Source organism: Lates calcarifer, linkage group LG2, assembly GCF_001640805.2.
Source record: "Lates calcarifer isolate ASB-BC8 linkage group LG2, TLL_Latcal_v3, whole genome shotgun sequence".
Taxonomy (NCBI): Eukaryota; Metazoa; Chordata; class Actinopteri; family Centropomidae; genus Lates; species Lates calcarifer.
This window is the reverse complement of record NC_066834.1, coordinates 15,041,544-15,069,014: the sequence shown is the minus strand read 5'-3', so window position 1 is coordinate 15,069,014 and position 27,471 is coordinate 15,041,544. Positions and strand designations below refer to the sequence as shown.

At 39.8% G+C, this 27,471-nt stretch overlaps 1 protein-coding gene across 3 annotated transcripts in view; it reads left to right on the top strand.

The window, feature by feature from the left end:
• shank2b (SH3 and multiple ankyrin repeat domains 2b) overlaps positions 1-27,471 on the top strand; it is a 177,589-nt gene that overhangs the window by 60,958 nt on the left and 89,160 nt on the right. For all 3 annotated transcript variants that reach the window (XM_051076066.1, XM_051076060.1, XM_051076059.1), the window contains 6 exons: positions 751-822; positions 3,784-3,892; positions 11,393-11,544; positions 12,227-12,394; positions 15,033-15,149; positions 19,532-19,609. In XM_051076066.1, the coding sequence (XP_050932023.1) occupies positions 751-822; positions 3,784-3,892; positions 11,393-11,544; positions 12,227-12,394; positions 15,033-15,149; positions 19,532-19,609 (696 nt within the window). The remainder of the gene's footprint in view (positions 1-750; positions 823-3,783; positions 3,893-11,392; positions 11,545-12,226; positions 12,395-15,032; positions 15,150-19,531; positions 19,610-27,471) is intronic.

Sequence of the window (27,471 nt, the reverse complement as noted above, 5' to 3'; positions counted from 1 at the left end):
TAGATTATTATTTGAATTAGCAGGGATGGAATCTGATTTTTTGAGCATCTAATATTTGTTGTCACATAAAATAAATACAAGGACAGGATCTGTATTTTTAAAATGACACCTATATGATTGCTTAGAAATAGCTTCATTTATTTAATGTGTTTGGCTGTTAGTATCATGCTGGAAGCAGTGTTTCCTGACAGTTTCTCATTTTCTTATCTTGTTTCTCTTTCGATATGTCTATATTGTTTATAAAATCATCCTTATTGTTCAGCTGGCTACAGTTAAATTGTACAGTAAACTGCATGTTAAAAAAGACCTGTTCAAGTAAATTGAAACTGAAATGATCCACCTGATCATTAAAAGTATTGACAAAATATTGACAAAAAAAAAAACTCAATCATCTCTTTGTATTAAACAATCCCACACTAACATTACACCTTTCAAAGAAAGGACATGATATAATTTCAGATTTCTTCACAGTCTGCCAGTACAGATATCATGAAAGTAATGAAATGTGCTGTTAATAAAGAGAACACATTTCAGGCTTGATCCTCTAGTGATCCTGTTTCCAGAGGAACAGCTGCTTTCACAATGCACACAGAGGTAAACAGCTCATGACCCAGAGTTTAAAGTGAAAGGTTATCAGTTCCCAAATGTCCCAAACTGTTATTGGAACAGAGATTTAATAGAAGCCTTGCTGGACCCAGTGTTTTGCCATAGACATTTTCTGTTTTTCAATAATTTTCTTTCACTCAACAGTTCCGCTACAAAAGCAGAGTCTACAGGCAGCCGAACGTGGACGAGAAACAGATCGCCAAACTTCACACAAAGGTACATATCTGGTCATGAAATAGAGAAAACTCCTACAAAGATAACAGTAATGTATAACCTTTTTTTAATCTGCAAATGATTAATCACTATATCACAAGTGCCAGCCAGGGCTACTGGTTATACAAATGTGGCAGTCACCTAGACATGTTTATTGGCACCCAAACAAACAGCACGCATCGTTTCCTGTGTGCACATCAAATTATCAAGGAGATTTTACATGGCACACTTACACTGAATGGATATAAACAAATGCCTAAAGATATTGAAAAGAATCTGTAGAACTGGGGGATAAAACACAGTTAGCTCTGCACCAGAGGATTTTCTTCCTTGAAAGATCCACCCGACACTGAGTGTTTACAACAGCAAATAAAAGCTTTCAGCGATACTCTACCTTTCTTTTACTCTGTTTTGAAATAGTGGGAAACATATCCAGTATGAGACAAACTAGCAGGAGAGCTAGCATGAGCAGCTGAGCAGACAAAGAAATTCAAGAAAAAGATGTCACAATACCGCCCACCTCAGTCTGACTGTCGACTGGCCTCTGGGAAGTGCGGTGTGAAAACACCACAGTAATGACTGTTTCACGCCAAAGGTGCTGCCAAAATAGAATAATAAAAACTGAAAAAAAAGGCAGAGCTCTCACAGATTGCATTATTTATTTAGCAGCTTCACTGGTTGATTTGGGCAAGAAGAGTGTTTCTGGATGTTTGTTTTAATTCTTGGCAGCTTGAACTGTGTGACAAAGGAAGGGTGGTGAAAGAAACCACAGCCAGTGTACAGTTTAGCTCTCCTGTCAGTTTGGACTTATTTTGTGTTCCTCTGTAATGGTTGGGGAGAAGCTGTAAGTTTGGATGCTGCTCAGAAGGAGTCTCTTTTTCCTCCTGCCAGCTCAACAGCATGCCCCTCCCTCACTCCATCTCTGTCCCTCCCACATGAATTGAAGTAAATCTCTACAGTAAATTGAAGCTTTTTAGCCTCTTCATCGTTGTATAAGGCTAGCTCTGGGCTGCTGTCCCATTGCTACTGTAATCCTGTAGTGCAGCCAAAGTATAAGTGTCTCTGGCAGCTCTCTGTTACCGGCACTCTAGGAAACTGTCTGACAGCTGCTCTAATTCTACATTCGAATGCAGGAAAGAGAGGACAGGCAAGAGGAAGCAGCTAGAGAGGAAGGAGAGTGTAAAACAAAAAAAAGCAGAAAAGAAAAACATGTTTTCTAAATGTGGAGAAGGGAGCTGAACACACACACAAACATGTAATTAGTCAGAAAATATGGCTCTTCTATAACAGACATTCATTTCTAATATGGAGTCCTTCTTGCTCATTTCATGGCCTGACCCAACTTTTTGGAGCTAATCCCATTTGCCATGCAGTCTGCTGCTCTGTGGTTGGCTGAGGCTCACACTGAGACAGCCAATCAACCGCCAGCCTCCCAACCTGTTACAGCAAAGTGAGAGAGAGAGAGGGAAGAGGAGAGAGCACCATCCTCCAGACTCTGATTCACCAGGCCTGCAGACACACACATTCACTCTCACACACACACACACACACACGCACACAGGGGACATATCAGCTACATTAAATAAAACATTGCATGAAAACACAGGGCCATGTGCGTCAACCCCTGACATTTCCAGATATTGAACTGGCAGTGACTCATCGTGGTTGATATCTAAACAGCAGTTCTCTGTACCTGTGGTCAAACCTGCTCAGTTTAACACAGTCAGTTCAAATTATGTTTTGATTTTAAGTGAACTGTCACCATCATGATCATTAAATGATTTTCATAATAATTTGTGAGGATATTCTAAATAACAACCAGAAAGTATTCTAACAGTACATTTCCGAACAGATTCACAGGAACAGGACTGAATGGGGGATTATTGATGGATTGCTTTGGGCTATATAAAGAAAGATCCATGATCAGTCCTGTGTTTGTTTTCTGTGGGTACATCAGCTGTTAAAAGCTACACAGCTTGTGTAGCTATGTAATGTTAGCCAGATAATTCTTCAGCTAGTTATTCAGTCAGACAAGTTTTCAATTTGGGAAGTTTTGTTGTTTTGTCGTAATCATCTTAGCAGTGACTGATGCATATTTGGGCTGCAGTTCATAGGTCAAGGGAACTGATATGACAGTGTAGAAAACCACTTTGCAGGGATTTCTCAAGCTGATGTGCAGGATCGCAATAGAGCCCGATCCAGCATATCATCCTGTATAGCTATTGACAACATAAAGCCTGATCCATTTTTGATAATTTGTCTTTTTCTGAGTTGTCAAAAATGCCCTGAATGAGCAGCTGTATAAAGTAAAAAAACAAAAAATGTAATAAGATATAAACATCATGTGTAATACCTAGTATTTAGCCTGGATTTGGATCTGGATCAGGGGCAACAGGATGTGATCAGGACATCCCTACCTTTTAGTCTTTACCTTTACCTCCCACCCTGCCTTTGTGCTCCTCCTCAATTATTGTTGTGCCTTTATAGCCAATCTATTCTTTTATTGCCACCCATTGTTCTTTTCTTCTTCTGCTATCTCATTCTTCTTTCCTCATTTTTTCCTCTCCTTCGGGGAGCTGCTCTCTTATCTATTTTTATCATGCGGCCTGGAAAGAAAGCAGACAGGAACAGAACAGAAAGGAGCAGCCATTCCACTCTGCGCAGTCGCCACACTCTGAATCCTGTCATCTCTCCTCCTGCGCTTCCTGATTTCAGTAGCCTTTTATTCTCCCTTAAATTCCTCCATCTTTAACAGCGACTCTCTCTCTGTTTCACACTGTATTCTTAACGCTTCCACTTTTTGTGCTCAGCTATGTTTGACCCTCTACACCTTTCTCTATCTCAACTTCTATTTCAGTCTTTTTGCAGCTCTGAACCTCTATCCTGTCTTTTTCTCTCTCACACCTACCACCATTTGTTCTTTCTTCTCACTGTAATAGCTCTCTCTCTTCTGTGGTTGCACAGGCCAATCTGAGGAAGTTCATGGACCTCATCCAGCACAATCAGGTGGACAAAGTGTCTAAGATGTTGGAGAGAGGCTTTGATCCAAACTACCATGACAGTGAGACCGGTGGTAAGGCTGTTTCCTGTACACAAGCACAGACAACAAAGAAAAAATAAGTTCATATGTATTCCCTCTCCTCTCACCATTCTCCACTCTGACCATCAATAATCTCAATTTATGCCAAGTGGTTGGTCCAGTTACAGCTCAGTAACTGTCCCTCATCACTCTAAAGATAATACTCATAGTGTGGCCCCTAGCTGCTTCCTGCACACGGTTAGTTGACTTTCAGGGTAGACACGGGTATAGAATTACTTGTACAGTATGTACAGTAGGTGTAAATGAGAGACAACTTGGTGTCATTTCCAGAGCTGAGGAAGCAATTAGTTGTTCAAATGTCTTGTTAAAGGATCAGTTCCATAGCACACATATGACACACAGGTGAAAATCTACATGAACTCAGTGTGCATAGATGTTTTTCTTTTAAAGAGATTGAATTCAAATGGACCAGAGGATAATTAGACCTGATCCAAACCATAACAGACCAAGACTGGCAGCAGCAAGAGGCTCCATCAAATAACAAACAGCAGCAAATTAAAAGAAAAGCGAGATGAAATTTTTCTTGCACTTCACACTTCTTACTCTCCGTCTGCTTCAAAAAACATGTTTCACTCATGTTATTGTTATGACACACTACAAAGCTGATAATGAATTCACTTGAGACACACTGACACCCAGAGCAACACAGCAGGACCTAATCTGATTAGACTGAAAAGAATTCAGGTCCCGGGTCAGGTTACCAAATTGGTTCATCCTGCCAAAAAAAAAAAGCTATTTTCTCACTTAACACTTGTGGTAGCATGAATGTTCTGCAGTTTGCTCTATAGTGTATGTCAGGGTTTTGAGACATCATAAAGAGGTAAATATCTCAAAACTCGGGCACATAAACTAACACTATTGCCCCAGTACTAAAAATGTAAAAGTAAGAACACATTTTTCAAAACAACACAGAGTGAACCAGTAGCTGCAGTGGTGTTATATCAGTGATACTGTAGGTCTCTGGCCCTGGTGCCAAGTGTTTGTCAGTCTGCTAAATACCACTGATGTGCAGAAGTTCAAAAAGGCACCAAACAGCCAGCTACTGAAGTGGAGTGTGTTGCCTTCTGGCAGCAGTGAAGGATCATGTTTGTGTGAGTATCTTCCAGGTGTTAACATGTGAGTTGTGTACCAGGCATTCCTGAGAGGAATGTGTGTGTTCAGTCAGTCTGCTGCATCCTGAGTAAAATAAATAGAGTTATTTTAGCCAAAGACTTGGCTTGTGTTTTTACACACAACCACACCGGGGGCAGCGCCTGGAGTAATGAGCTGTGTCCTAATGTCAGTGTGTTCTCAACACTGCTCACAAACGTTCCATAAAAACAAAGTGAGCAGGTTTTGTGTTATACTAGGCTAGCTGGAAGTCCTCACAGGCCCACTTGGAGGCAGAGACTCCTGTATCTGGGGAGACTGCAGCTTGTCAAGAATAATAATACATCATCTCCAAACATGCACATGCACTCACTTGTACACTTGACTTAATCTGCTGTGGAGCTCGAGCTTGGTTAACATCAGGTTGTGTTGCCAGTGTGTGAGGAACACAAGAATCTTTCTCTGCAGTAGCCTCAGTAGACCCAAAATAAACACACACAAAACATTTAGAGTTTAGAGGAACGTTCACATTTTCACAGCTCTACAACACATGCATGTTTTCTGTGGCTGTCCAAACGTTTTCTGGATAACGCTGAGGGAAAAAGCTGAAGTGAACTGGGTAAGGCAGGTTAACAGTAGATGAGGAAAAATAAGTGTTTCATATCATTACATCATTGTATTTGATGATGACTTTGGTGATTTGCTTTTTTCACCAACATGTAAAATCAGTCTTCATATATTTTTGCCTGTGTGAAGTCTCCAAGGTTACACTATAGTTGACATGCACCTTCTCAAAAATGTAAAATGCTCACATCAGGGCTTCAGTGTTGATGGAGTTGCCATTTGGGGACCACTGCTTGTGTTTCTGATGCCGGTGCAGTTTGTTGACAGCTGAGAGTGAAAACAACGTTAAAAAGTTAAAAGAGACTGTCTTCTCATTTTCAGTAACAAACATCTAACAAAGCGATTACACTGCAAACCTTTGCTGCTCTGTATGAATGAATGAACGTAAACACAGTGATTGGCATGGTGGTGGTCTCTTATTCAGAAGCAAGACACTGTGAACTAATATAACAAGCTATTACTGGATGTAACTCCAGTTCTATAATTGTGTGTACGCTGTCACTCTGTATCACAAAGTAAATGGAAAAATGTACTATGGAGAATATGAAGCATCATATAGCTTGGTCATGTACAACACATGTGTCTGGTGCTGCAGAGGTGATATCAGTAGGTGTAATCTGACTCTCAGCTGTAAATCAAAACCTCCACAGTGTAGGTAACTATGAATCCAGCTTAGGTTGAAACACAAAGTAATTCCTGGAAAGCACTAAAAATATAATTGTTTATATTTAAAAACACCGTAATAGTAACAGCAGGATATTTTTCCTTTAAAGCAGCACTCCACCCAAAATCTACCCAATTTATTTTGAATAGATTAGAGCCTGGGGTAGACACTGTGCTGTGTGTAAAGAACATGAGTCTATTCAGCCTTATTTCCACTAAAATATGAGTGTTTGAAACTCACTGAGTGCACAGATTGGATAGTGAAGAAGTTTCTTTGGACATTTTAATACTTTTTTCAACTGGGTCAGCACTGAAATCAATTGTTACTGCCACAAATTCAGGCTGACTGTAGTCGCTGCTATCTGCAAGGGGGCAAAAATGTTTTAAAGCCACCTTCCAAGCCTGCAGGAGGTGACTGGAATATCACTTTCAGTCTGATTGTTTGCTCTGTATCGAGCCCAGTGAGGTTCAAAGTCAGAGATCCCTAGGATTGACAGGAACTCAAGGCTTTTAGTTATAACACTGCAGGGATGACAAGCAGGGAGTCGGGTTAAGAGATGTGCTTTCGGACTGTCTGTATTTCTGTGGCACTGAAAACTACACAAGGTTCAGCTATACTTCCTTAATGAGCCAGTGAGGAGCTGTGAAGAGCACTCAGCGAGGAGGAAAACCTTGCTGCTTTGTCTTTGAAAAGAACAAAAGAAATCATCCTTCCTGAGGAGGGTCCTTTTAGTACCACACTGTTATCTTGGCAGCGCTGGGATAAGGGATTACCTCCACACATTTCAAAATGGCTGTGAACTTTTACCAGTCATCTAAAGCAGCTTGTATTTAAAATCTCATTACAATCATTTGGTAACCAGCACTGGTTTAAGTGCTGTTGACTTCACCTGAGTGTTAAGGGGGACAATTATGTTTATTTACGACCATTTAATGAATATGTCAAGGGTATCTCAGCGGTGCAGGTGCTCTTAACAGCAGCCAGTATTGAGTGGACAGAGATTGGCCAGGAAAAAAGAGGTCTATTGAGGCAAATAAAGGTGCAGAGGAGACAGGGTTATTAAACAGAGAATTGAGGTTATCTTAATGGGCTGTAAGAGCTATTGTTAAATGAACACCTTATTGCTTAGGAGTGAGAGGCATCTTTGCAGATTACAACTTGTTACTACCTATTGATTTCAGCCGGTCAAGTAAAGCTTTCCATGTGATCAACCAAATAAAATAAAAACACTCCTCTCGTTCCTGCTGCTTGTGTCAGCACACAGTCAGTTGGAGAAATCAAGGCTCATTTTTATCCCTTCAGGAGAAGCCACTTCATTCTTGTACAATGTGAGAACAATGAGAAATAATTTTCACATTGTTGAAAGTTGCCCAGGGTAATTTGTCACAACAAACATGGAGATTTCATTTCCTTTGGTAAATGTTCAGTTCATCCATATGTCACTGCACTGTGCTGTGTTTTCTGTTCATCACATCACAGCCATAGGAAGGAGTTTCAACATTAAACAATGAAACACAAAATTTTGATCCATTTGACATTTTTATAACGATGAATAGTAATTATACAAACATACAAATTTTACACATGATGCAAGCACTCAGATTAAGCTGTAGTATGTTCTTCTGACCTAAACAACAAAAACTCATTGGATTCACATCATACTCATGAGCACACAAATAGGGTTCATGCTAAACTCATCAGGGAAAGTGAATGACAGATTACAGACATGCAGCATGCATTGATCAGGAAACAGCTCCAAGAAATCCAGGACTGTACGTTATCAATCACTGTCCTGTCTGAATCACTCAGACATTCCAATCACTGAGCTGATCATAAAAGTTTTTACAGGTTGAAAGTATGAACTCACTGAACAACAGGATATCATCTTGGTGACCTACAAGCCGGGAAAAAACATCATGCAGCTGTTAAGTAACAAAGTTGCTATTAATAGCTGATATTAATAAGACCATTTTGTTTTGTTTAGACATTGTTTTTGCATGATTGTGCAGGCAAATAAAAAATTGTGTTGACATTGTTTTTGACAAATGAAACATCACATTTCTAAGCTCAGGCCTCAGCCCCCCATTAACATCCAAATGACTTCAAAGTGGTGACTTATTTTCACATTTTTCAAAACAAACACAAACAAAACACTATTGCTTCATTAATTCTCAAGTTATGTACAAATTAATTGTGGTAACTTAAGAAATAATGAAGGACAGACGTTGCTGCATAAATTTGCTCAAATGTTGTACAAACAAATGAAACTGTTTGGGTGCTAATGGGGTGATGATATAACAGGCATGTGCTTGAAGTGTTAATATGTAATTAATAATAATAAATAATTTTATTCATATGCTGATCACATGATCATACTCAGTAAACAAAATGTCTACACACTAATGACTCTGTGATGCTGTACTTAGGCGCAGCAGTGCTCTGAGATAATGGTAATATCAACTTGCTAACAGTGCTGACATGCTGATGTTTAGCAGGTGTAATGTTTACCATGGTCACCATCAGTGTGATTTCACTTCATCCTGATGGAGATGTGAATGTGTGCATAGCTATAAAGATAGATATTTCAGTCTGGACCAAAGTGGTGGATTGACTGACAGACTGACAATGCCATCATCCTGCTAACATGACTAAAACTTCACCATGCATTCTAGAAAATGCTTATGTGGGCTGTTGGTGGACACTGTTGTCCATAATGTCATGCAAAAAGAATTGGAAGAGCTATTTTTAACTGAAAGAAAATCCAAAACAAGAGATTTAGCTTTAACTTTTTGGCAGTACCATTTTAAAATCAAAGTTTGATTGACATCCAGTATATAGTACAAGTGAAATCAGGACACATCACTTGTCTCACAGTGTCTTGTTTTGATGAACCAGTTTAGATTGAAATATTCAGTGATGTCTTAATCACCTCAAAGTTTTTTTATTAGTCTAATTAGTTGTGGCAGACAATTGACCTGCTTTTTATGAGGCTGCTTAACATCAGAGTAAAATAGGTAATAACAACCTGAACAATGACTGAAAGCACTGAAAAGAAAGCTGAAAAATCTGATATGAAATAAAGCGAATGGTGACAAAGGCCGTTAGATACATTCTGTACACTGAAGTGTTCAATGCTTTCTCTGTTACATGTTCGCCCTTTATCAGACATCATTCATACTGCACCGGCTGCAGCTTCCTCTTCCTCTTTAACTTTATTCACATTCACACTCTTTTTGTAGCTTTTTGAACTCTGGAGCGAGCACTTATTCCTTATTTTAGCTCATTTTGGAAGGTGAGCGTGGTGTCATTCAAACCTGAATACCCACCACTTAACTACAGTGAAGAGACTAAAAATGAGTCTCTGGCCTCCTTCAAGTGAACCATGGTGCTGTTTGTCAGAAGTGGGAGTGTAATGTAAGCCAACTGCAGGAAACAACCTCAAAATAGATATTTTTTTTATGAAATACACGATACAGCTGGGAGCCATGCTTGGAAATTCACCATGACAGAATGAGCCAAGCACAAACTGAAGCTCGTATGTAGATTTTAGAAATACTGGAGAAGGCAAATGAAAGCAAAAACAATCAGTCATGATGAGCTAGACTCATGTACAGGCCATAAAACTGAGACTTGAACCCTGTCAGTGTTTAAGGTCATTAAGACCTGACCTGAATCTGACTGGTTCTGCCAAATTTCATGCCTGAACTCATAATTGACCGTTACCTTGCATTAGTTAGAACATGTCCCTTCACCTGGGCTAAGAGTGCAGGTAATTCAGGTCCTGTGTGGCGTTATCAGGTTCATTTAGGTAGTATGATGTCAATTAAAGTCAGTTTTCTTTATGTAGCCCAAAATCATAAATCCCAAAACCTGTATCCTTAGACCCTCAAGTTCAATAAGGAAGGACTCTAAAAAAAAAAAACCTTCAATGACAAAAAAAAGAGGAAACCATAGGACTTGTAAAAAATGTCTTATGTACGGAGTTGACAAAAAAGCTGATGTAAAATTACACTCTAGATGATGTTGCAGCCATTGTAAATGTGTGCACTGTAAATTGGCTGGGAGCTTCACTGCCTTCCTGGTGTAGTTCCACCTTTTTCTTAATGTTAAGTAACATGTAGAAGAGTGATGTTTGAAGCTTTCTTGAGAACCACTCATCCAAAGAACATCACAGTTAATACTGCACTTCCTTGGGTCCTCAGCAACACCTGCAAAGCTTAAAGTCAATTGGATGAGTGGTTGTAGAGAAAATTGACAGACAGACAGAAGGAGTGAGAATCCTCCATTTATAGTTAGATTATTAGAAGAAATTGTCTTGCAAACTATGGAATAAATACTTCCAGACTAGTTTTTACCCAGTCGAACACTACTAGATGCTACTAGATAAAAAAGGACCTTTGCTGAGAGCATTTTACAGATGGTCTGAATGTCTTCAGAAACTCAAGAAGCTGTTAGAATGAGCAGAAACACCTGACAGGATCTGTTTATTCAGACTTAGCCGAAATCAGTTTTTATGCTCCTGAGCTGCCAAAATTCTTCACCTGTGTGTTCCTGTGCTGTAATTACTCAGACAACAGATCTGTATCAGTGTGAATGGAATATGAAAACACCAGTTTAGGCTGAGATGAACCTTTTCTGGGACCAGGCTGATCTGGAGGATACATTTCTGTGGGACTTTTAGCTGCTCAGCTGAAGTTAAAGTCAACCTGTTAGTTTCCAGAAAATGCAGAAATATTTTCTTAAAGAAGTCTGGCTTTCCTGGTGATGCTGCTTCATGAAATACCCTACAGGTTGGATGTGTGTAATATTACACAAAGCAAACAGAAAAATGCAGGCAGACTTTTCCTTGATGGTTTGTAAAAAAGAAAACAAACCGTGCCATCACATCCTCAGCATCAGTCCCTGGAGTCATGTGCCCTACTGCTGTGTTTTTACTGTATTAGTCGTGGTATGTTCATGCGCTCCTCAGTAACAAATAAAACACAGCTATTGCATATTTTTAAATCATTAACATGTCTGGGTTCTGTGGGGTATTGTTTTTATCCTGTACCATATTACAATCATAAAAATATTCTGTCTGTGACTTCTTTTTCTAGAGAGCCCGCTGACATTTGCAGCCCATCTTGACAACGTGGTGGAGTTGATCAAGGTGCTGAAGAACGGAGGAGCTCACCTGGACTTCAGGGCCAAAGACGGCATGACTGCCCTCCACAAAGCTGCAAGGTCCAAGAACCAGGTTACGCTCACGGTAAAGGAACAGGACTCGTTTTATTCTGTTTTCCACTTAAATCTTTTCACGCCTACTGACCTGTATATCACTGGATTTGCTAGTTAGTTGGAGTTACAATGCAAGCTTGACAAGTTCCAGACCGTGTTTCATTTTGCAACATAAGCAACATCAGGTTTCTGTGATGCATGCAGACCTGTCATTTAACAGCATGATGATTAGCGGTATCATACCTCTGACTGTTATAGTGCACAGAAAGCTCAAGGTGGGAGGAGATAAAACTGTCAGTCCTTGCTGAGGAGCTAAGACAAGCAAAATCATTTTTATCCTTTAAATCTATCTCACAGCCCACTTTTAGGAATGCACTGTTTAATAATGCAGTTTTCTTTTCTCTATTATCATTGTAACCTTTTATCAGCTTTGATAATTTAATTAGTTGTAGTTTTGTACTTTTGTGACAAATTAAAGCACTTTGTAAAATGATTTTAAAAAGAACTTTAGAAATAATGTTTAATATGATGGTGATTATGACAGTTATTATCATAAATCTTCCATTTAAGAGACAGATTTTACCAGATTTTAGAAATCTGTATTAAGAATGGCTGGAGTGGCCATAAACCTGATGAACCCCACCCTTTCTCAATAAATCCTGCATCATTTTTCTGTGTGTTTTGACCCCGGCACACCTGATGTTCCTCCTCAGACGCTGCTAGAGTTGGGGGCCTCTCCAGACTACAAGGACAGCCGTGGTCTGACTCCTCTGTATCACAGTGTGGTGGTGGGTGGAGACCCAGGTTGCTGTGAGCTCCTGCTGAACCACCACGCTTCTGTCTGCTGCCAGGACGAGAACGGCTGGCACGAGGTTCACCAGGTAAATACACACACAACAGACAACATCACTACATTTACCAGGTGCACACACACATGAGCACAGAGAGTTTTTTGGCCGTGTGGTTGGTTGGAACAGCTTGTGTTGGGAAAGCATTACTAAAGCACACACAGACACACACATACATTCCCCCGGCTGTGGGTGACTGTCTTGGCAGCTGTTACCCACTGAAGTAGATAAAGCTGTTTAAAGAGAGCCACCCTGCAGCAGTGACAAACTATGAGCGTCTCCACACACTGTTGTGTGTATGCGTGTGCATGTGTGTGCGTTCAGGCCATCAGCTTTATCAGATCGCTTATATCTCTCTCCCTGTCGAGTTGCAAAATCTCTACCTTCCCCCATCTGTCCCATTTCAGACACGATAACAGTCGGCTGTCAGACAGAACACTGAACAACAGACTGGTTTCTGCCAGTTCAGAGTTCAAGGTTGTTTTTAGTCATTCATAAAATCCTGGAAAATCCTGGAAGTCAATGGTCACATCCTTCTCATGTTACATCAACTTACACAAGATAGAAACAACCCAGAGCTATAAAAGAATTGTAGAAATATTAAAATCATGACACCATTAATAACCTCTTGTTGCACTATGCAGTCCTCATTCTGTATTATTCCAGCAGCCTCTCATCTCCTGTATAAAATCAGATTGACTTGTTTCCCACCATATCCACTGGTACTGCAAATTACACATTCTGAATTTTTTGCACCGTAAATAAATGATTTCAGCTGGTACTTAACCCAGTGACAGTAATCAACAACAAATATTAAAATATTTCAATAGTTCTAAGTCATTTATCAACCAGCAACACTAAGAGTATGCTGTAAGGATGTACTTACATAAAGTAATGCTCAGAATGCACTGACAATGCTTACATGCTGATGTTAGCAGGTATAATGTTTTTGTTTCACAATCTGTGTGTGTTAGCATGCTAACTTTTGCTAAGTAGCACTAAACACAGAGAGCACTTGATGCTTATGGGAATCTCATCAGCTTTGCAGGCACTTGGTCACAAACCAAAGTGTAACAGAAAATTTGACCTGATAGCGCTAGATGGAAAGTAATGGTGTCATCAAGGTTATTACAGTTCATCCTCAGGGGAACATGAAAGTATGTACCAGATTTCATGACAGCTCATTCGATAGTAGTTGAGACATTTCACTAAAAAACATAAACGTGAACTTCACAGTGGAACTAGAGGAAAAAAATCAGAGGATCACTAAAGTCATTAGAAGTAATTGTCCGTGGACCATGAACATCTATTCAAGATTTAATAGCAGTCCATCCAATAATTATTGTAATATTTCAGAGTGGATGAGAGTGATTGATCGGCTGATATTGCCACACATCGCAGCAGACATGTGCTTGTTCCAGCTTCTCAGCTTTGTTTTTATATGATTGTAAATTTAATAGTTCTGGTTCTGGTCTCATGGTCAAACAAAACAAGACATGAAAACTAGTGTTGGACATTCTCCTGCAGTTTTGTGGCTTTAAAAACGATAAGTCACATAGTTGTAACAACTAACACATTCAAAGATAATCATTAGTTCGAGCCCTCAGCTCCCTCTGACCCATGACTTCACCCCAAATTAACTCAGATCTTAGGTGATAACCTGAGGTGTGAAAATAAACTGTGTGGTTAACAATTTTATCCAATTCCACCACAGACTTTAACACAGTGAGATCTATTTGTTGAGATATTAAAAACTAAATGAACAAATGTACTGGGGACATTAATGCTTAATGGCTCCTGAACTATATTTTGCAGTTGACTGGTGTTTAATGTACAAAATGAAATGAGAATCATCTTGACCAGCATGTTCAAAATGGGAGTAGATCGTGTTAAAGGGAACCTTCTCTGCTATTAGACCTCCATTAGAGTCTGTCTATATACATATAAGGTGTTACTTCATCAAAAATCACATCTGAAAATAATCTTCAGTCTCTGAACCAGCTGAGATGAGATTAATGTGAACAAAAACATAAAAACAGACCTTAAAAGCGTAATTCATCTTAATGTTTTGCCTGGCTGTGCAAATGTAACACAACTCAGTGCCGCACTGTTCACTTGATGGTAAAATACTTTTCACTGTAAACTGCTTTGATTGATCAGCAGCCATTTATCTTATTGTCCTTCCTTCATAAACCTCTCAGTCTCTGAAATGGCTTTCAAAATAACCCCCCTTTGCTCTAAACAACTAACTGGCATCTGTCACCATTAGCCCCAGCATTAATGGCATTTACTGAGAAAACTGGCTCATAAAAGCAATAACTTGGAGCTCAGCCTCTGTATCTAATTTTCTTTTACACTCTGCTTTGATGGGCATTTTGTAATTGTGCATTTGTACATTATATTGTATTCTGACTTGCACATGTTTTATCAGATTGTTTATAAGCTTTCGCTCTGCACATACTCATCTTTCCCTCCATCTTTTGATGACGGGGTTCAAACTGAGGGTACAGCTGCTTTTCAGCTTGATGTTATCTCCTTTGCTGCACACTGACATCTAGTGTTACAGGCCTCTTTCTGCAACTACTGCTCTGTTGTGGAAGAGTCAAAGGCTTTATTTGACAGTGAACTACTTTGTTTCTCTGTTTGTGTGTGTGTTTGTGTGTGTTTATAGGCTTGTCGTCACGGTCATGTCCAGCACCTGGAGCATCTGCTGTTTTATGGAGCAGATATGAGCGCCCAGAATGCCTCGGGAAACACTGCTCTACACATTTGTGCCCTATACAACCAGGTGAGCAGGGAGTGTGTGTGTGTGTGTGTGTGTGTGTGTGTGTGTGTGTGTGTGTGTGTGTGTGTGTGTGTGTGTTGTTTCTGTCATTGGCACAGACGTGTGTGTGTGTGTAATGTGAATGATAGCACATACCATTATTGGATTGACCTGGTACTATTTTAAGATGGTTAAGCCAGATCTATCCGTCAAATCTGTGGTGAAAAGCAGGAGGAATGTGGAGCATCATACTGTACTGTATGTCTCCCATTAAGGGGAGAATCATTTCCACATGCTCTAAACTAAAACTAAATTCTGATGAGAAATGAAATGTTCATTAATAAAAGTTGCAAGGTTATTTAAAATGTAAAAACTAATGGATTGCATGAGGCAGAAACAACTGAGGTGATATAAATTATTCCACTCTCTATAAACAATTCATAGGATTGAAACACTGCATAGGTTTTTGATGATTCCTTGTGTATGCAAACTAGAGCCCCACTGGGACTAATGTAGCATTCTTATTCAAACTGGTTTCTGAAGGTGATTTAGACATCAGCAGCTTTATACTGGTCTGAGCAGCCAAGTTCCATATTAACTTGTTTTCCAAGAATTTCTTTTTCGTAGCTGATGTCTTCTTAGTGTTGTTGTGTAGATATGTGTTTTTTTGTTGATTTTGTAGTGATCTAAAATAGTGATTTACCACAGACATTATCTAAAGTCAGACGTGGATGGTTGCTCTCATCCAAGAGGTTAAAGCCACAGTGACACACTTGAGTCTGTCTAATTCCTCTGGAAATAACCAAGTTTTGGCTTTAAATGTTTTACTCTTCTTTGTGTAATTAAATAAGATTTAAAGAGAGTAGATAACAGTATAACAAGTCCTTTGGGTGACTGAAACCATGGAAAAACAGACATAAGAGGTAACTACCTGTCACACTGGGGCTGAGATAGCCAGAAAGGAAAGTATGTTATAGCACACTGCTAAAACAGACGTCAGGTTTGACATTGTCAGTCTGTTTTCCTGTATCAGCTGACAGTTACCACACCTATTAGCCCTCACAGAACTGATTCAGCTGTCTCCACTCTGTGTGCAGCTGTTTCTGCTGCAGACTCCACCTCATTCACTCTTGCTCTGTTTGTACACACTCTACAGGGTCTTTGTTCCTTTGTCCCATGGGGGGAAATTATTTGCAATTCTCCTTGCATGTTATTTATCATGCTCATGTATTTGAGCCTCCAATACTGGGTGTCTGCAGCTTGGAGTATTCCCAAGAGTGCCTCATCACAGTCTGCGTATAATTGCCATAAATAGTTAAACAATAAGACTTCTTCCCTACAGAACATCAGCTAATGGCTTCTCTCCAATTCTGATGTGAAAGTAAACATTTTAAATATGGTCAACTCTTGTCATATCTGATTTTATAGTGGTACACTGTTTTGGATTTGTTTCTCACCCCGGTGTTTATTACCTGAAGGATCCCTGTTAACTTCCACCAGTGATCATTCCTAATTTTTCTTTGGTTCATCATGAATTTCCACTACAATTTCAGCTTCTGTGATTATTTCATCATAGAGGATAAAGTCAGCTAATCCAAATAAAAACACCAACACATCAGTGAGCCACACTGCTGCACTGGGTGACATGTTCTCAATCCCACATACATTGGTATAAAGTGTGTATTAATCTGCCTCTGAAAATAGACCCAGAAGGAACTATCCCTTAATTGAACATGCTCGGAATAGTTGAACCATCTTGAGGAGCACTTTACTTGAACTTGTCAGTAAACCCTCCAGCTTAAGGTCAACCTCTAACCTTTGTTTGTTCAGCCAAGAGACCATTTCATCTGAGACCATTTAACACATCACCCTTGGAGCATGGCCAGTTAATCAGAGAACTCTAGCTGTGAATCAAAAGCAGGCATTTTGTCAGGCTTAAGAAAGATTATCCTGTTTCTGCAGCAAAGGCTGAAGGTGTGAAATGCTGCATTGGTGTCAGTGCATGGAGGTGGGAGAGGGTGTGTTCTAATATTAAGAAAAGACAAAAATCAATTCATAAAAGATAAGGCTGCCATTATTGTGTAATTGTCTCTGTTGCAGGCCATGCATTTCACACCTAGGCCATCACTGGTGCCCTACCTGAATTAACCCACCTCTTCATACCGTCGTTATGATGTCACAGCTATAGAAACCATCAACAATATACAGAAATGCAGCATAAGAGAACTTTGCATCACAGACAGGCATGTCATGTAGCCAGGATAAATGCTGTCACTAATGCAATGCTATAAAAACCCAATTAACACACGCTCTCTGACCATCCAATCAAATGACATAGAAATGCTGATGGTAGCGTAGGCCTGCTACATGGTCTCGACAGCTCTAAATCTGATTCTGAAGGCAGATTTCTTTTAATCTGATTAGATAAAAGCTCTAACATAAACAGACTGTATTGGAAGCAGTGCAACCAAGAGGGGAAAGCTAGGAGCTAAGGAGAATAGACTATTTTAATACATATAGCACTGATGGGAAAAAGAACCGAAAAAATATAATTCAGTGATTGTGACAGTGTTTAGGCCAGCAGAGAAGGCCGTGCTGGTCCTGACAGCCCACCACTGAATTTTCTTATTGTCAACCAATTAATTGAGAGGACCAAAACCAACAATGTGGTGGTAATCTGTAGAAATCAGCTCATTAGATCCCACTGAAGATGTAAATCTTTAAACAGCTCACAAACAAACAGGTTTAAACAAACTTAAATAAAACAGCTGGACACTAAAGCAAAAGTTACTCAAACAGGATGGACTGTCTGGACTATTTTTGACACCTGTTAGTAGGATCGATCACTGTTGGTTTTGGTCTTTTCATTGGATTGGTTGACAGTAAGAAAAATATATTGTTTAACTATCTGTATCCTGGAAAATAAAAAAATTACAAAAGCCTAAATTCAAGTCATGAGGATCCACCTGGACCCCCTGAAGGCTAATGAACCGAAACTGATAGGGATCCTATAAACAGTAAAGTTTGGGTTGAGGAGCAAATCGATCGCTCTGTGGCACTGAGGAATAAGAGCTATCAGGCTTTGCCACAAAGATAATATTTGTTAATCAGATCAGTCATTGTTGGTTTTGTATTTTCATGGGCTTTCACCAGCCTGGTCATTTAAAGCTGGATAACTGAAGCAGTGAAGATGGTGATACTGATGGTTGCATGTGTGAAACAGAGGGGGTTGGTGTAACCTGCATTATACTGTTATTAGACTGTTACCCTGTGCATCATAAATATTCATGAATTCTCACTTCTCCTTGATAGATAGATGGATAGATAGAGTACTCTGAACAGATTCCAGTGCAGGATGTCGCATAAAAACATAAAAAAAACAAAAAACTTCTGCAGAGAATACGTGACAATCCTCCTCTGTGCTTTCTCTGGTCTTTGGAGCGATCTACAGTCGCTAACACAACATGAAATGCACAAGGAAAATCCATTTGAAGCTGGGGTTTCCATGGCGTCCACGCTGCTGCATCCTGGATTATTTTCAGCATCATGGACATTAGAGTTTTGACCTCTCTCACATTTCATCTCCTTTTGTGCCCCTTCTTCTAATAATCTTCTGAAGGCAAAAATGTTCCTGCTTCAGTTTATAACTCTGAAATATGTCACACAGACTCTTCCAGACTCAAAGCTTCATTATAAATACAGCCTATTTAAAAAAAAAAAAAAAAAAAAAATGTTGTGGGATTGCTACACTCCAGATGGAAACAACGTCCATGAGTAAAAATAACACACTCGTGCATGTCTTAAAATAAGATGTTAAGCATCTAATCACAGAGACGTTTGTAATACTAACAACACTGCACAGATTATGGTTGTGTATCAGTATCTGTTTGAGACTCAGAGCGATTTTTCAACTCTCAATAGCTTATTGTGGATCTAAAAAAAGTATTTATATTCATGTGTGTGTGCACAGTACATGCGTGGTTGAGCACTTTGTGGGCGAATTGTGCAGTAGATTCAAACCCCTCAGCACTCTCCATCTCTCTGTTCTCTCTCTCTCTCTCTCTGTCCCTGTCTCTCTCTCTATCTCTCTCGCTCTCACTCCCTCTTTCTCTTTGAGTGGAGCAATAGATACACACTTAACAGCGAGTGAAGCTCCATTCCTGATATAGGTAGTAGATGTGCTGTTGTCTTTCTCATATTTCTGTGTCAGTGCTGGGATGTTTAGACATTTAGCCACATTGACCAGTTCCCGCTCTACTGACTTGTTTTGCTTTTGGGAAATTCTGCTAATGTCACTGGAAGCTAATCACCCTCTCTCCTGAACAAAAGTAGGAGAATATAATGATTTCAGTGTTGTTTGACATTTTCTCAGCTTCATTTTAACAATCTTGCTCTTCCTTCCTCAGGATAACTGTGCTAGAGTGCTGCTTGTTCGTGGAGCCGACAAAGAAGTAAAGAACTACAACAGCCAGAGTCCATTTCAGGTAGAGTAAAAAAATGAATTAAAAAAACACTCTTCTTCACTACTATTTGCATGTATGCGATTATAGTAGATCGATTTCAGCTTTCGTCGTAGGGAAAACATTTTTAGTAGCAGCGCATTTTCTCATTTGTTACCATGGCAACAGTGCAAAATGGTCAAGGTCAGTTGCAACCAGGGAATGCAAGTGTCTTTTCTGGCCAACATTAGATTTGTTTCAGTCAAACAGTTCTTAGAGGAGAACTGGGAGTGAGCATCAAACCTCTATAGTGTCTGTTTAGTCAATATTTAGCTTCTTGTCCTTGAGCGGATGGATGTCTTCACACATTCACAGAGCTGTGTATTATCTGAAAACACTGAACAGCTCCAGCTGCACTTTTGAATTTATAAAACTTTTTCTGAAAGAGTCTAATTAAAGGAGAGAGTCGTGTAATTCTTCAATTAGCTGAGGAAAAAACATGAATATCACCAAAATTACTCTGAGAAGGTTTTTATGTGACACTATAGATAAAGTTAAAGCAATACATGACTGCTGTTATAATCAATGAAACAATCAGGCATTACATGTAAAAGTGATGTATGATTGTAACTTAAGTTTGAGTCTGTGCATCAAAATATGAGCTGCTGTTAGATGTATGTGCCTGCATGTATACTGTATGTCTGTGTTTGTATCGGTTGGAGTGTGTGTGCTTCAGCAGCGCATCCATCCCAGGGAAAAAACCCCAGCAGCACTAAGAGCTTCCTCGCTGGCTTGATTGACTCATAACCTACGCCTGCGTTACAAAAGAGCCTTATTCAGGCAGGCGTTTATGAAAGGCAGTCCCACGGGGTCCTCAACTGTCCTCCACAGCCACTCCAGTGGAGCGCTTCATTAGCTAGAGCGCTTCATAAAGGGAGTGAACCCGGGCCGAATGGAGATCACATCAGGGTGTTAGTCAGAGTTGAGTGTTTAGTGTGAGGTTTGCAGCCGTGGCCCAGATTTAACTTCAGTTTGCACGTTGATGTTAACCTGCAGCCTCAGCTCTCTCCACGTGATGCTTCACTTTTATCTTAGTGCAGGATCCAGGATCAATACTCTGCTCTGTTGCATTTGGAAGAACTTCACATGGAGAATAATCATCCAGTGAAGTGTTTGTAACTCTCTGTAAGATTACTATAGTGTGGATTTAAAGAAAAGTCTGATAGTGTAATAGTATGAAGTAAACTGATGTTGTTTGATACTGTGTTACTGACGAATTATTAAATGAAGTTTATTCTGGTTATAACCATATTCAGTATAGAACATGAGAAACCAGGTGATCCATATTTCTGTTTACAGTGTCCAGGTTTCTGGTTGTTTATGGTGGTGCAGGTTTGTCTCTCGCTCCTCACATCCAGCAAATCTGTTGTTTTGGTACAACTTTTATCACAACCCAGGGTTAAAACAAATGCAAGAGGGTGTGTTGGTTCAGGCTCCAGTGAGAAACTGGCGTATAATCCTGTCTGAGTAATAGATCATTTTAAACTGTATTATTTAATTTTTTGTTGCTGCAGTCACCAGATAAACAGTAGAAATAAAGCTTTAAAGCACATTAAAAAATAATCAGGATGATGTCATGTTGCACTCCAGCAGGAGTTGAGACACGTTTTTAGCTGTATGATGCAGGATTTTTTTGCCTGAGCCTTCTGTCTCAGCCCCTCAACTTCACCAACAGACTGGTCCCATTCAAATGACTTTTCAAGCAGGACTGTTGCCCCAACAGCAGAGGATGGTGAAGTTTTGTGTCTGGCTCTTTGAACTCTGCTGCTTTTACTGGATTTAGCTTCTGTGTGTAATCACAGTGACACAAGGCCAGTTTATCTGTGTCATTACCACTGTCAGACTTTAATGCGTTTATTACATTTATTACTACTGTGTAAGTTCAGTCAAAGCCGCACCTGTGCACGTGACAGAGAATGATCAGAAATCTGGATTATCCACTGAAGAACTCTGAATGTTTTGATAAGTATGACAGTGATGAGAAATCTCATGCTTTGGCCTTCACAGTCACCAGACCTCAACCCAACTGAACACTAAGCAACAGTGCAGTTAGACAGCGCTCTCCACCAACATCATCAAACCACCAAATGAGAGAATGTGTTTCATAAAGATAGTGTTAATCCCTCCAGTAGAGATCCACACAGTTGGAGAATCTCTGATAAGAAGCACTGAAGCTGTTCTGGAGGCTTGTGAAACTTTCTGTGGGTTTTTCCTTTAATTTGTCAATTAATTTGTTAATTTGAACAACATAGTTTTGTAACACAATAGCAAGATCATGTTGATATGACTGTATCATGGTGATAGGATTGGATGATTATGTAGCTGTGATGAAGATATTTCCAGTAGAGAAACACATTAGTACAGTTCACATCAGGTTTTGATGTCAGTCCATCAGAATTAAAGAGCTACAGCGACTTTCTGCTGCCAACATAATGTATCAACTTTCAACAAACATACAGAGAGAAATCTGTTGTAAAAAAGACACAAACAGCAGTTTGTCTCCTGACAGAAGCTTCAACAGCAGAACAACAAGCAGCCACTAGACATGCTATGGACTCTCACTTGTTTTCAAGTGGAAAAACTCGCTCTCTTGCTCTTACTATCTTTATCACTGTTGCACTCTCCACCTACACATGAAGCCAAGAGCTGAATCCAACAAGTTTGTGCCTGTTCTCTGAGCCGTCGGCATTCTGGGAAATGTAGGAAGTCACTAGCTAAAGCAGAAGCACATCAAGGAGAGAAGTATTAACTACTCCACCACATAACTCAAAGAATGCATCACAAACTTCAAGAATGTATGGCAGGATGAATTTTTGTACTCAACACAGCCAAAAGTATGTGGATGTATACATTCATATGATTGTTAAACATCTCAGTTCAAAAGCAGGAGCATTAATCTGCTACTTTACTATCCTCTGCTCCTGTTGTTGATGTTGGAACCTGGCTGCAGACATTTGCTCTCATTCAGCCACAAGAGCATTAATGAGGTCCAACTCTGATGTTGGGTGACAGTTGTCGACCCAGTTCATCCCAATGGTGCTGGATGGGGTTGAGTTCAGGGGATCAGTTGGAAGATTCAGATTAAGATTACACCTTCATTGGAACAACAGTGCACAGTGGTGTCCACACACAATCAGTTTTTTTATTCTGCTGTGCTTTTTGAAGGATTTCAGAGCTTTTGTGTTGGTGTCTGAGGAGACTCTAAAGCAGCAGGAAAGATAGATTTGTTGTTCTAAATTATATTAGGTGTTGTTTACCATACAGCTTAAAGTGTATGGAGCATAATGTAGTACAGGGTGTTTGCAGAGGGTGATTACATTTTCTGATTAAGAGATTTCTCAGGAGGAATTCCTTTGTATTTACTGTATGTGTTCCTCTTTATTTGTGTTTGTATTATAACCATCTCTGCAGAGAGTGGTCACTCTGTGTGCTTGTCAGTTCAGCAGAGGGAACTGCTCGAAAAACACCATCATTAGGAACCAAATTAACAACTGCACAGTGCAAATGTTAATAAACAGCGATTGCCACTGCTGAATGAGGCACGCTTACGTTGTGCTGCTGCGTGTGCTCTTAATTAGGACACTGTGTGGGTGTGCGGCCATGCCATTTGATAATATCATGTGTCAGTTCAGTGTCTGACTGTGTATTTGTGTGTGTACCACAGCTTAGCCTGGTAATCATTGTTGCATACAACAAAAGAAAAAGAATTTGAGCATAGCTGAAGCACAGAAAGCTCCCATCATCCTCTCCTGCCCTATTCTCTGGATAGAGGGCTTTCAAAGAGATAAAAATTCCTTTTCTTTATTTAACAATCCCCTCCAACCGCTGGTCACATCCTCTCCTCTTCCTCCAACTCTTCTTTGCTCGTTCTGTCTCCCCGCACAGAATTTGCATCTCCCCAATCTAACCTCTGTGCTCTTTTAAGCTTTTCATCCTCTCTTACAATACCTGATTTCATTTACTGCTCTTCCTTTTTCTGAGTTTTCATCTCCACATTCTTTATTTCGTCTGTGCACGTTCTCCCATGCCATTCCTCTAATCTAATTCCTCTCTCCAGTCCTCATTACAGTCATTGTCTATTTTTCCACTTCCTTCCTCCCCCTTTATTTCCTGCCCTCTTTGCCCCCACACATTGTCTCATTCTTCCCATCGCCCTTGGCACATACTGTAAGTCAGACGCGATTTCCCCATCTGCTTCTCCCTCTGCCTTATTATTCAGAGCCACGTGTAGAGAATCACAGCCAGCACTGACATGTCATACACTGTAGTGCAATCTGCCAAAGTGTTGTCAAAGTATTCAAATATCCATGTCACAGTATTTCAGAGGTCCATAATAATCAGATATTTTGTCATCTAATTTTTTCAGCGTGTTAATAGATCTGTAAATGCTAACAGAGTTAGTTTTAACCTGGTTCAGCTTAAACCTCCAATGAGCAGCTGAGTTTTGGTGCCATAGCAACAATTACTGAGTACAGTAGCCCAAGAGATGTGAGCAGGGAATCCCACTCTCAAACCCCCCATTGCCAATCCCTCGCTGGGAATTATCAGCAGCAACAGCGCCTGAAACTAAATAACTGAGTTAAAGTTATAATATGTAACTTTTTCACATTAAAATGTCTAAAAATGATTTGACCTATGTTATGTATTTTGTTGAGTTGTGTAGTTACTTTATCTCAAATGTTTCCAGCAATTTTCAAATTTAAGGTAACAGTGTGTTTTTTATTGGTTGTCACTTTTATATTAACAATGGATCACACGACTTTGTGGAATCTGGCAGGTGTCGACTGATGTGACGAACCTGCTGAAATTTATCACAGATTCTGTATTTTCCCTCAGCTGTATGAAGTATTTTAGTGTCTTTCGGCTCCTGATTTTAGTTTTTAACTGAATGGTTCAGTCTCCGAGCTCTCATCAAGCAGCAGCAGCTGTTTGAGTGAAACAAAAGTTGTTGTTTGCAGATGGACAAAGTTAGCGACTGGCTGGTGAACGCTGGAGGATTTAGCAGCTGAAGAGTCCCCTCTTGGTTCTGATCTTGCAGACTTGTTGCCTCTGCTGATGTTACACTTGGCTGCAAGCAGCTCAAAACGCCGCTCCGCCTCCTTCCCATCCCCCCGGTTACTACTGTGCTATACACAATGATTTGTCTCCATGACAACCAGGGTAGGACAGGAAAAGAATCAATGTGGGGGCAGTGATGGTGGTGATGGCAGTAGTGGTGGTTATGGTGGGTGGCTGAATGATAATGAGGGAAAAAAATGGACTGCATTTCCTGTTGCTTATTGGTTACCTGGTTTCTCGTTGTACTTCATCAATCAATTTAACATTTGAAAGTATCTCACTAGTGCCCTCTACTGGTCACTGCCTTGGATCAACTTTACCAAAAACCATCTCTTGTGTAGCTTCACTCTGGTCTCCTCCAAGTGTCTAGAAGTAAAAGTGGAAGTGAGCCACTGTAAAATCAGAGCAGACAGGCGATGACAAATCAAATGATATAATGGGATTTAGTGATAAACATCCACTGCTGCCTAAATGCCTGATTAAAATCCTGCACCCAGAGGTCCTTGATCCTTGCTCCTTCATCTGCAGCTCATTGCTTCCTTTCCTCTGCTGTTCAGTAAGAGATGTTCTCCACCCTCTCCAGAGACAAATACAGAGGCTCTTATGATGTTTGTATGTTGTGATAGTAAAGTAATTCTCACTGTGTTGACAGGAAACAGCTATCACTCATACATGTCAGAAAACCTCAGAGGCTGATGATGGACGCGTGGCTGCTGCTTTGCATCATGACATTTCAGTGTCTATTTAGTGATGATGTTTCACTCAAACTGAGCTGACATACTGTACATCCATCAGTTGTGTACAGTGTTGTAAGGGGACAACACTAAGTGTGTTGCCTGCTGTGAAGGCTGCTTTCCCTCTTTGGGCTAAACACTGACAAGTTAACAAACCAGTCTGTGCCTTTCTGAAAACTCAGACTGGTGCAATAACTCAAATCATTCCCCTGATTTTATCAAAACCCATCTGAGACACTGCGTGAACTTGTGTTGATGTAAAGCAGCACTGATAGCATTAATCAGTATTTTGGATCCTTAATAATCTGTTTTATGTTAGAAACTACTCCAGCTAATTTTAAACAAAAAAACCTGCATTTATTACAATTACAAAGATGGATATATGGGGTTCACAACATATGGACATGTAAGTTGCAGGGAGTTTAACCCATTCTAGAGACCAAAAGTCAGGATAATTCAACTCTCCTACGAGTACTCCAACTGAATGGGAGCACCATGGAAATTGATAGAGTACCTCTTTAATAGTAAAGAAAAACTGTGTTTATTACAACATAGCATTCATGTATCCATTGTGATAACATTACACTCATGAAGTGAATTGCTTACCTAATTCATTTAATGAATTGAATATCTAAAAACAGGTCCAGTGAGGCAGGAAACATGAGTATTCATGTGGATCAGACAGATTGTAAATGAGCCAATCAAACAAAGACAAACAGTAAAATTATTTACTAGTTTCATCAAACACAGTTTACAGACAGACATCCAGCTTCAACTTTTGTAGCTCTAGTTGTGCACACTCAGTTCTCCTGTGCAGTGACGGACCAAATAAAGTGGTTTAGATAATCTGGATCATGTTTCCTGACCTGCTGGACTTTTTTTTTGTTTTCATGTTCTGATATCTCAACAGTTACATTTTCTAAGTACAGAGACATAGAAATACGACCCAGTTTGTAATAAACATAATTTTCCTTCAATTAACACTGAATTTAATTTGTAAATAGCCGATCTCTAAGTCTCTCAGAGTCAGGACGGATCGATGATGTACATCTCCGTGACGTTTTACCAAAATCAGATGATTAGCGTCCTAGATAATGTGATGGATGGTGGTGATCCATAGTCTCTTCTCTAATTTCACTCAATAACAAGAAGGCATTCTCAGTCTCACTGACTTGGTTATGACAGACGCAGTAAGCATTGATTTGGTGATTTGCAAATCAAAAAACACCAGTATTTGGTCAACTTTGGTTAACCTTTATTTTACACAGATAATATAAATATTAAGTGTATTACATTTTAAAATCTCAGTATTGCCACTTTACCAATTCCTTCAATTACACTTCCAACATCAATCAGTTTTTAGGTCACAGTGGAAATGACGACTTCATCTGTCACTCTTTCATTTCTTCTTGACGTGTTACTCGATCCCATCCACTAAGCCTGTTCTGGGATCGGTGTTCCTCTGGGAGAGTAGCCTGTCATAGATTTGTCACACATCATGGCATGCGCTATGGGAGATCCTCAGAGTGAGTGGGAGATCCAGCCAGCATTCATCATGAAGAATACGTCCCCCTCCTCCATCTCCCTCACAGGAAACATCACATTTGCTACCATGAAGAAGCCCCAGATTACATTTATTTAGTTCAAAGTGAGGTTCTTTTTTTTTTCCAGGGAGAGAATGTGAAGTATATTGTATATTAATGCAGCATGTTGAAAAATTCAAGAGGATAAGTAATGGTGGAAAACATCTCGGTTAGAGGCTCTCAAGTGCTTTCTCTCAGAAACGCTGTGTTTTTATTTATATGAAGAGAAGGTCAACTGTGGGGGGAGGGATCAGAGTATTACTACTCAAGCCAACTCTGCTTTAATAATACACCTGCTCTCCATCACTCTCTCCTCTATCTCTCTCTTCCTCCTGAATATTTGTTCTCCAGGAATCAGAACAGGCATGCTTATATAATGCTGCTAGGTTTCCCTTGAGGTGTGTGTGCACGCGCAATGTGTTGGAGCTCATGTGTACAACACATCAGTGGAGAATGAAACCGGCTATTTTTA